This window comes from Pristis pectinata, chromosome 38 (assembly GCF_009764475.1).
Source record: "Pristis pectinata isolate sPriPec2 chromosome 38, sPriPec2.1.pri, whole genome shotgun sequence".
Taxonomy (NCBI): domain Eukaryota; kingdom Metazoa; phylum Chordata; class Chondrichthyes; order Rhinopristiformes; family Pristidae; genus Pristis; species Pristis pectinata.
In genome coordinates this window covers 5,922,057-5,933,131 of record NC_067441.1, presented here as the reverse complement: position 1 = coordinate 5,933,131, position 11,075 = coordinate 5,922,057, and the positions used below count along the sequence as shown (strand labels likewise).

At 48.6% G+C, this 11,075-nt stretch overlaps 1 protein-coding gene across 1 annotated transcript in view; it reads left to right on the top strand.

The window, feature by feature from the left end:
- Positions 1-1,398: 1,398 nt before the first annotated feature.
- LOC127586944 (pecanex-like protein 3) overlaps positions 1,399-11,075 on the top strand; it is an 88,407-nt gene continuing 78,730 nt past the window's right edge. Inside the window, exons 1-2 of the mRNA XM_052044977.1 lie at positions 1,399-1,631; positions 5,959-6,167. Coding sequence (XP_051900937.1) covers positions 1,479-1,631; positions 5,959-6,167 — 362 coding nt within the window. The 5' untranslated portion in view covers positions 1,399-1,478. The remainder of the gene's footprint in view (positions 1,632-5,958; positions 6,168-11,075) is intronic.

Below are 11,075 nucleotides of genomic sequence, written 5' to 3'. Positions count from 1 at the left end.
TGTTGTATGTACCTACGTGCCTGTGATGCTGCTGCAAGCAAGTTTTTGATTGTACCTATACTTGTGTACATGACAATAAAATCAACTTGACGTCCTCCTCCTCTGTCCCTTTTAAGGAAGATCAAAGTCAATCTAATCTGTGGAGACACAAAAGACTGCAAATGCTGGAATCTGAAGCAGCAAACAACCTGCTGGAGGTCCTGATGCAGGGTTTCGATCCAAATCGTTGACAATTCTTTCCTCCCATAGATGCTGCTTGACCCACTGAGTTCCTCCAGCAGATTCTTTGTTGCTGAAGCTAATCTGTGATACCTTCTCTGATCAAATAGAATAATACTCGATAGCTGGGCTTCTGCACAAAATGGGTTTGCTTCAACAAGTTCTTCAGGCATGCAGCAATTGAACTCAGGTTGAGAAGAAGGAAACATTTTGCTTGGGAAAAGCACATGGGTTTTTACTGTGGCATTCTACGCGTCTAAACATGTTAAAAAGCTGAGATATCTGCATTGTTGGTAGTCACATTACAAAGGGAGATATATCTCTCTCATTTGTGGTCCCACCTCGTGTAGATCCAGGCGCGACCCAATTTAAGTAGCGATACACTCTGTTTCGATGAATCTCGTCTCTGCCTTCCCTGCATCTAAGAAGCTCCGAGATGTACTTTTGATGGGCAGTGCCTTGGGCCAGTAGTAATTGAATCAAGATGATTGGCGTTCCTACTGTCCAATCATCGACGAAAATTGTGGTCCGTGCCGCCCACATTCCTAAAAGGGGTAAATCAGCAACATCGTCCCACTGACTGTGGAACAAGTCACCTCGGGCTCACTCGCCAAAGCGACGTGAACAGTTACTCGGCGGGACAGTTAATGGTCCGGCTTTAATTCAATGCTGTTGACACGGGGGGGGTTAGCCCTCGGTCGGAGTGACAGCACTCTAAGCAAATCAGATACGAAAGCAAGGTGATTGACAAGAATTTTAACCAATCATCTACCGGTTGCCGGGAAAGACCAATCTAGTTTCAATAGAGGCGGGGCTTAGAAAAATAATAATTTCAAATCACATTTATTAATAAAAAGTACTACTGAGTTCAAATTAAAATATTACCCGTCTGGTGAATAAAATACGTTTTTAAGAGATATAATTTTATTTTCAGGTCGTGCTCTCGCGTTGACGTCGCCGTGAAGCGATTGCTCGCGCTCCGTGTGCTTCGCCCTCTGACCGACGTGGCGTCGGGCCAATAAACATGAAGGTTTGTCTGACGGACGTGGGTGATAACCAATGGACACGGAATATCCCGCCCCGGAGGCCTGACTGGACCAATCGAGGGGCTGTTGGGGCGGGATTTGTTTGACCGGTGGTTGGTTGGGGGGGGGAGTGAAGGGGGGGCGGTGGGAAAAATGGGGGCCTGGAGTCGGTGAGGAGGAGAGAGGCCGCCGCGGCGACGACGAAGACAGCGGCGGAGCGGGCCGGGCGGGAGGATGGGCTCGCAGGTGCTGCAGATCCTCCGCCAGGGAGTGTGGGCCTCGCTGACGGGCGGTTGGTACTTCGACCCGCACCAGAGCAAGTTCTCCAACTGCTTCCACCTCTACGTCTGGCTCTTCCTGCTCTGCCTGCCCTTCCTGCTCTTCATGGTGAGTGCCGCCGGCCCCGGGGGTCTGAGCAGCCTGCGATCCCGGGTGGAGGGGGCCTTGGGAATCAAGGGGTTGGTTGGGGAGGGAACCTTGGGGTGGAGGAGGATCAGGGGTCCTGGAGCAAGGGAGGTCCTGGAGTGTATGTGTAGTGGGGGTATGGTGGCCTGGCGTCATTGGGTGGGAGGATAACCTGTGGTCTTTGGTCTCTGGGAGGTCCTGAGGTCCGGTCAGAGATATCCTGGGTCTTGGTGCTGATGGGAGAGGGAGAGAGAGAGGGAGGTAGATATAGCGTCCAGTCAAGGATTCAGAGCTGCAGTAACTAGGTCCTGGTTACTGGGTTATCCAGGGATCTGAGATCCTGGGATCAAGACTATCCTGGTATTTGTGATCAAGGGGTCTCCAGGGCTCTGGGGTCTGAGATCGACTGTCCTGGTATTTATGATCAAGGGGTCTCCAGGGCTTTGGGATCTGAGATCCTGGGATCAAGACTATCCTGGTATTTGTGATCAAGGGGTCTCCAGGGCTCTGTGATCTTGAGGTCTTTGAGGGGAGGTTCTGGTGTCATTGGGCTTTGATAGAGGGTCTCTCCACCCCTCACCCAACCCCCGTCCCCAACTCAATGTTTGGGGGTCATTCTTCAGAGGCCTTCTCATGTGTCCCGCATTCTCTCTGGGTCTCAGGGATCTTCCCATTCTCACCCCCCATGTCTGGAAACCTTGCATCCCCTTCCTCTGGCCCCCAGTTGCCCCATCTTGTTCTATAAAGGGAAGCAAGGATATGGAGATCATGCAGGGAGATGAACAGGGAAGCAAGTTCGAAGGTGAATGTGAGAAAGATACGCTTTGAGTATTTTTGTATCTTGGGAAGGACGGGAGTCCCATTGTCCCCATATTTGAGGGAAATGCACCATTTTGGAACCCTGCTGCATGTAATTGTAGGCATGAGCTTTTTTGCTGATCAGTTGCTTGGCAGAATAAAATATTTTCAATTCCAATTTGGATGGCTTCACCTCGTGTAGGAGGTGGGACAGTCCCCAGGCCAACTTATCCTCTCCCGTTATTATTCAGCTTGTACCTCCTGCATGAGGTATTGTGGTGATTCCTGGGGATTTTCTGATTCATACTTCTCTTTGTGGGAAGATTTATGATTGTCACGTTGCTTGTTGGTGGATTTTAATTTTTTTATTTTTACTCAGTGTTTCTCTGTGACCCTTCCCTTGCTTTTGATCCTCCCATTCTGTCCCTGACTCCAACTTCCAGCGACTGACTCCATCCTTCTCCCTGGCAGCTGTTTGAAACTGAACCAGACTGTTCGCAACTTTGGTGTCACATTTGACCCTGAGATGAACTTTCTCTGTGACCTTCTTCGACTCTACAACACTCTGTGATCTCTGCACTCTTCCAATTCCAGTCTCTGGCACATCCCCACCCCAGCGACCCCCCCCCCCCACCTCGCAATTTCCATTGGTAGCCTTGTCATCAGCTGTCTGGATTTTGAACTCTGGAATCCCCTCTCTGAACCTTGCTGCCCCTCTCTCCTTTCAAGATGCTTCATAAAACCAACCCCCTTTGACTGAGCTTTTGCTCGCTCTCCTAATGTCTCCTTGTGTGTAACTGGGTGTCAAATATTTGCCTGATAACAGCTCTTTTGAAGTGCCTGGGACCAGTGTTAAAGGTGCAATATAAATGCAAGTTTTTGACAACATATCACCCTCAGGAAATTGCAGAAGAGAAGGGATGCACTGGGGAGCATGATTGACAGAAAGGGCTTGGTATGGGGCAGAATGCAGAGGGGCATTGAGAGCAAGTTTTTGAGCTAAAACTGATTGAGATCAGTGCATATAAGGGCTTCAGGCCTGTTCCTGGAGCCTCCTTGGTCCAGGATCTTTGCAGGAATGATTGAGTTGGCTATTCTGCAAAGTTTGAAAGCTTGGTGAAACTTGCAGGACTTAATGGACTGTGTGCTTCCCCTGGCTAGGGAGTTGAGAACCGGTGGTCACAGACTCAGGATAAGGGGTCAGCCATTTTGAACTTGGATGAGGAGAAATTTCCTCACTTGGAGGGAGGCGAATTTTTAGGACTCTCTACCCCAAAGGGCATTGGAGACTTGGTCATGGAATTCATTCAAAACGCAAATTGATAGATTTCCGAAAATTAATGGAAGTAAGGGTTATGGGGATCGAGCAGGGAGATCTTGAATGGGAGAGCAAGGTCAATGGTATGTGTGTGAGAGAGAGAGATGGCAATTATTCACACCCAGTGAAAAGAAAGAATGACTTCCATTTAGGCATCACAACAGGACACCCCGAAGTGCTTTAAGCCTGTCTGGTACCTTCTGAAGTGTGGCTATTGTTCTGATGGAGGAAGTGGGGCAGTCAGTTTGAGTCCAGCAGGATTAGAGTCATAGCATAGAGTCATGCAGCATGGAAACAGGCCATTCGGCCCAACTTGTCCATGCTGAACCGTGCTGCCAGAGAGCTAGTGCTATCTGCCCACCTGTGGCCCATATTACCCTAACCCTCTCCTATCCATGTACTTACCTAGATGGCTCTTAAACGTTGCTAATGTGCCTGCCTCAGCCACTACTTCCGGCAGCTCATTCCAAATACGCACCACCCTTTGCAGATTACACCCTTGCATCCCAGAGACGTGCGGGTGCTGGTGTCCTGGGTCTGCAGAATCTGCTCAGAGTTCGCCTACAATTCTTCCAGAAGTGGCCATGAGATACTTAACATCCACCTTGTTTAACGTCTCACCCAAGAGGTGGCCATTCTAACAGTGCAGGTGCCATCTAAGTACTGACTTGGATTTTGTACTCAAGTCCTTTGTAGAGTCATAGAGTCTTACAGCATGGAAACAGGCCCTTCAGCCCAACTTGTCCATGCTGACCAAGATGCCCATATTGTATCTGTTTCCACCCCCACCCCAGCAGCCTGTTTCCAGGCACCCACCACTCTCTGTGTAAAAACTTGCCCCATACATCTCCTTTAAACTTTCCCTCTCTCACCTTAAATGCATGTCCTGCAGTATTTGATATTTACTGCCATGATATTTGACAAGTACTGAGTCCTGACAACATCCTTTCAGGGTCTGGCTCTGATATTATTGTTCCCCTTGTTCTGGACTCACCCACCAGAAGGAATAGTTTCACTCTTGGGAGTGGGATTTGAACCTGTGACTCTCCGATTGCAAAGGGGTTCCACCTACCAAGCTCAAGATGCTGTAACCCTTGCCTGATGGTTCACAACGCTCCCCAGCCAAAGTTTGTTTACCTGACCCAAGCCCAATAGGGCCTGACCATTAGATCATGCTTGGACGTTAATTCTGATAGAAGATTCAGGTAAAATGTATGGGGCGGCACGGCTATTAGAGCGCTGCCTCATGGCACCAGAGAACTGGGTTCAATCCCGACCTCCAGTGCTGTGTGTGTGGCGTTTGCACCTTCTCCCTGTGACCGCATGGGTTTCTCCTGGTTGCTCCGGTTTCCTCCCACATCTCAAAGACGCGCGGGTCAGTAGGTTAATTGGTCGCTGCAAAATGACCCTGGTGTGTAGGTGAGTGGTAGAAATTGGGGGGAGTTAATGAGAGTGTGGGGAGAGTAAACAAAAAGGGGGTAAATGTGGGATTAGTTTACATGGTCAGCATGGACTTGATGGGTGGAAGGGCCTGTTTCAATGCTCAATGGATCAGGCTGTACAGTGACGGCCTGGCCTCAGCACTTCATCTGGTTCAGGATGACTTGCTTGGTATGACTCTGTTCTTGATCAACAGCAATGTAAATAGACCATAAGAAATAGGAGCAGAATCAGGCATTCGGCCCATCGGGTCTGTTCCGCCATTCAATCATGGCTGATTTTTGTTTTCCAACCCCATTCTCCCGACCTCTCCCCATAACCCTTAACCCCTTTGCCAATCAAGAACCTATCAATCTCTGCCTTAACTACACCCAATGACGTGGTCTCTGGATTCACTCGACAGATTGCACAGATCCACCACCCTCTGGCTGAAGAAATTCTTCCTCATCTCAGTTCTAAAGGGACATCCCTTTATTCTGATGCTGTGCCCTTGGATCCTAGACTGTCCTATGCAGCTTAGCAATCTTTTTTTCCCCTGCTTTTCTGCAAATCCCTTCAGATTGGAAATGGAAAATGTAAGTTCTGGGGCTCGGGTGGAGTCGGGTGTCAATTATATCCCGGGACAGAGTTGTCCTGGATTGTCATTTGTAGAGCCTTTGATGGTTGGACACACACAGAGGTGTCTGGGGATAGGCACCAGGAACGTGTGTCGGTTTGCTTGGGGACTCACGCCGTGTTTACTTGCACCCCCAGGCTTTACCGCCCAGCACCTCCGTAGCCGGCATCTACTGTGCCGTTGTCGCCCTGTTCTTCACCACGATCAAGTCCATCAACTACCGCCTGCACGCCATGTTCGACGAGGGGGAGATTGTGGAGCAGAGGAACCCGTCGCTGGCCGCGGAGGGCAGCAAGCTGGAAGAGTCTGAGTTGGGGGGCGGTGGCGAGGAAAGCAGTGGCATCAGGTGAGGCTTGGAGGATGAGGAAACACCCCCTCCCACCCCACCAAAGTTCAACAAGTTTACCCCCCTCCCAAGGACAATCAACTGCAGGAGGCCTTGGACTTGTCCGCTGAACTCTGCCCTGGCAGCCGAGCCCCTCAGTGTTGTGGGGGTGAGAACCTGATGTGTTCATGAAAGAGATGAGGAGTGGGGTTGGGGGTTGTAGAAGAACAAATAAAGATTGTCGGTCCGTTCTCTTCAGTCCCTCAACATGTATCATTGGAATGTACAAATTAGGAGCTGGGGTAGGCCACTCGGCCCACTCCAGTTAGAACAGTACAGCACAGGAACAGGCCCTTCAGCCCACAATGTTGTCCCGAATTAATTAAGCGAATGACACCTAATCCCTTCTGCCTACACAATGTCCATATCCCTCCATTCTCTGCATATTCATGTGCCTATCTAAAGTCCCTCTATTGTATCTGCCTCCACTATCAACCCTGGCAGCCTATTCCAGGCACCCACCACTCTATAATATATACACTTGCCCCACACATCTCCCTTGAACTTTCCCCTTCTGACCTTAAATGCATGCCCTCTAGTATTAGACATTTCAACCCTGGGAGAAAGATACCCACTGTCTACACTATGCCTCATGATCTTATAGACTTCTGTCAAGTCTCCCCAAGCCTCCGCCTCTCCATGAGAATCCTGGCTGATCTGATCTAATTTTTCCACATTCCCACCCGCTCCAGGTAACTTTCCCTGTCCCCCATGCTTATCGCGTATCTGTCTACCTCTGCCCTAAGACATTCTGCTTCCACTGTCCTTTGGAGAAGAGAGTTCCAAATTTTGGTTCATCTCTACCTTCAGTTGGTGACCCCCGGTTCTAAATTCTCCCACAAGATGGATCTTCTCCACATCCACCCTGTCAAGACCTCTCTATGTTTTAATCAAGTCCCCTCTTGCTCTTCTAAATTACCCTGTCCAACCTTTCCTCATAAGACAACCTGCCCGTACTAGGTACCATTATGGTAAACCTTAGCTGAATTGCCTTTAGTGTTTTTACGTCCTTTGTGCAGTGTTGGTCACCTCATTCAACACAGTACTCCAGTGAAGACTGATGCAAAGTATCTGCTTAATTCATTTTGCTGTCTCCTTATTTTCCAAATTCCCTAAGCTTGTACTCTGTGGGACCAATGCTCACCTTGTTATAGAGTTGTACACACAGAGGCCCTTCAGCCCACCATGTCCATGCTACCTGTTGTACCTGTCTACACTTGCACCATTTATACTCATTAGGTCAGTAGCCTTCTATGTCTTGGTGATTCAAGTCCTTGTCTAGATAGTCCTGAAAATGTTGTGAGAGTCTCTGCCTCCATTACGTCTTCGCGTATTGCATTCCAGACTCCAACCACCCTGTGTGTGGGGGGAGGAAAATTCGCCCTCAGATTCCCTCAAGTCTCCAATCTGTCCCCTTAAACCTATGCCCTCTTGACTTGGATACCCTCACCACAGAAAAAAGATCTTATTACCATCTGCCCTACCTGTCCCCTTCATAATTTTATGTACTCCTATCAGGTCCCCTGTCAGCCTGCACCACTCGAGGGGAAACAAACCCAGCCTATCCAGTCTCTCTTTGTAAGTGAAATCCTCCAATCCAGGCAACCTATTGGTGAACCTCCTCTGCAACCTCTCCAGCGCAATCTCATCCTTCCTATAGTGTGGTGACCAGAACTCCACACGGTACTCCAGCTGTGGCCTAACCTGTCCCAGATCTTATTGTCGCATCGTTTTCTTTTTCAAAATACTTATAGCAATTTGTACCACTGACTTCTAGGTAGCTGTGTTGCACTCTGATTTTTTTTTCCTTACCTGTCAACTTTTTGGTTGTCACTGTCTGGTTTATATATTTGTCCAATCTTCTCATCAGTCCTTGCTCAATTATATACTCTGTCTTTAAGTTTGATCGACTCCAAGGGCAGTGGGTGATGATGAGAAGACTGAGGCAGTCATTGTTCTTTGTGATGAGGGAATTTTATTGGGAGACTTTGCTGCAGCTTTGTTAACAAATTCTGGTTGCTGTGGTTTGTAGATCAGAATCTGACTGGTATATCATGAAATTTCTTGTTTTGCGGCAGCAGTACAGTGCAAAGACATAAAAGTACTCTGTTCTAGACTCTGACTACTGTGGTTTATAGAGGCTCAGTGTAAATAGACCATGTGGACTGTTTGCTGCAGTACAATGTTTAAGTAAACTGTACAGGCAACTTTACTCCTCAACATGTAGTTTGGGATGTGGAATATCAGAATGCTATTGGACAGCCCAACAGCGACAGGACCAAGCATTGTTCTAGGAAACTCGGACAAACCGACATTGATGTCACCATCCCGACTGAGGCACAACGCGAGGGACACGGCCAGCTCGGAGATCAAGGCAGTGGGTGTCTGGGAGAGAAATGCTGACGTTATGGAAGTCAAGAATGAATTAGTTTGGTATCTTGGCCTGAATGCTAATCAAAGGTCTCATCATTCTCTGGCTCGGCCTGATAAGGAACCAGACTGCTACGGTGCACACACACCCCAACCCCGAGGCCAAGGAGGACTTCTGCTCTGATCTTGGGAAAACCCAGGCCCATGCCCCAGAGGCAATCAAACTGATCCTTCTACTTGGTATTGAGGTTGTCCAGAAAGGCCACAACCCTTCAGGAAAGCGGGGAAGGCAGAAAACCAAAAACAAACCACAGATGCTGCAGATGTGAAAGAAAAACAGAAGATGCTGGAAGCACTCAGCAGGTCAGGCAGTGTCTGTGGATGGAGAAATGGAGTTAATGTTTCCGGCTGGAGATCCGTCAGGGCAAACTGCAACACCTCGCACATGCAGGCAAGTGTGAGGTGTTGCAGTTTGGAAGGACAAATCAAGGTAGGACATACACAGTGAATGGTAGGGCACTGAGGAGTGCGGAGGAACAAAGGGATCTGGGAGTTCAGATACATAATTCCCTGAAAGTGGCGTCACAGGTAGACAGGGTTGTAAAGAAAGCTTTTGGCATCCTGGCATTCATAAATCAAAGCATTGAATATAGGAGTTGGGATGTTATGGTGAGGTTGTATAAGACATTGGTGAGGCCATATTTGGAGCATTCTGTGCAGTTCTAGTCACCTGACTATAGGAAGGATATCAGTAAGATTGAAAGAGTGCAGAGGAGATTTACTAGAATGTTGCTGGGTCTTCAGGAGTTGAGTTACAGGGAAAGATTGAACAGGTTAGGACCTTATTCCTTGGCGCGTAGAAGAATGAGGGGAGATTTGATAGAGGTTTACAAAATTATGAGGGGTATAGACAGAGTAAATGTGAGTAGGCTCTTTCCACTTAGATTAGGAGAGATAAGTACGAGAGGACATGACTTTGGGTGAAAAGGGAAAGGTTTAGGGGGAACATTGGGGGAACTTCTTCACTCAGAGTGGTGGGAGTGTGGAATGAGCTGCCATCTGACGTAAATGTGGGCTCACTCTTAAGTTTTAAGAATAAATTGGATAGATACATCGATGGGAGAGGTCTGGAGGGTTATGGACTGGGTACGGGTCAATGGGACTGGCAGAATAAAGTTTCGGCACAGACTAGAAGGGCCGAATGGCCTGTGCTGTAGTGTTGTATGGTTCTATGGCTAGTTCCAGTTGAGGAGTCCTCTTGACAAAATGCTTGGAGAATGGTCTTGTCGTAACCTGTGGAGACACAAGAGGCTGCAGATGCTGGAATCTGGAGCAACAATGTACTGGAGGAGCTCAGCAGGTCGAGCAGCATCTGTGGGAGGCAAGAAATTGTCGACATTTTGGGTCAAGACTCGGCTTCAGGACACTGACGTAACCTGTGCCACATTAGAGAGACAAGAACTAGATCTCATGGCAGCACTCCAATCCAGGCACTCATGGTATCTGCCGCGTCTGAGCAACAGACGCCAAGGATGTCCACATGAACCATGAGAGTTGTTGGACTGACCACTGCTTCACTCATTCTGTTCTTCCCTTCAGCTTGGCCCCAGAGCAACGGCAGATGGTGCTGTAAGCCCCCAGCAGGTCAGGCGGAATTTGTATAGAGAGAGAGAGACCAACGACCCTCCATCAGAACTAGAAAAGTGAGAACATGTGCATTAAGTTGCAGTGAGGGGGTGGGATGGAGGCAGCTGAGGAATGTCTGTCTTAGTGGGGAGATAGAAGCTGTCAAGGTGACCACTACTTTAACTTCTGTCAGTGAGGGACCAGAAAGGAAGAAGACAAATGAATCAATTGGAACTGAAACATCCAGAGGAAAAGGAAAGTTGGTTACCTGAAATTGTTGAATTCAACGTTGACTCCTCAGGGCTACAACATGGCCAGAGGGAAGATGAGGTGCTGCTGCTTGATCGTATGTCAGCATCGTTGAAACAGTGTGGGGTGCCGATGAGAGAGTTCGAGTGACACATCACTGGAAACTGGATGGTGGGGTTTTGCAAATCAGCCACCCATCTGATGTAGAGGAAATGACATAGTTAGCCCTGAATGCAATATAGTAGATTGGAAAATGTGCAAGCAAATCACTGCTTCACCTTGAAGGACTGTTTGGGTCCTGGGATGGTGGGAAGGGAAGAGGTAAAAGGGCAGATGTTGCGTCTTCTGCGGTTGTCTGGGAAAGTGCTGTAATGAGGGACATAGGTGGAGATGGACGCATAGGCCAGAGAGACGTGGAGGGAAGAGTTGGTTTGGAATACTGAAAGGGAAGGGTATGATATATCTGGTAGTGGGATTTCCCTGAACGGGAGGGTGATTCACTGTATATGCAGACTAATGGTGTGGAAGATGAGGACAAGGGAATCCCTAGCAACCTCCTGGCTGGGAGAGTGGGTGAGAGCAGAATTGTGGAAAACAGAGGAGATGTGGTTGGGAGCTCACTCA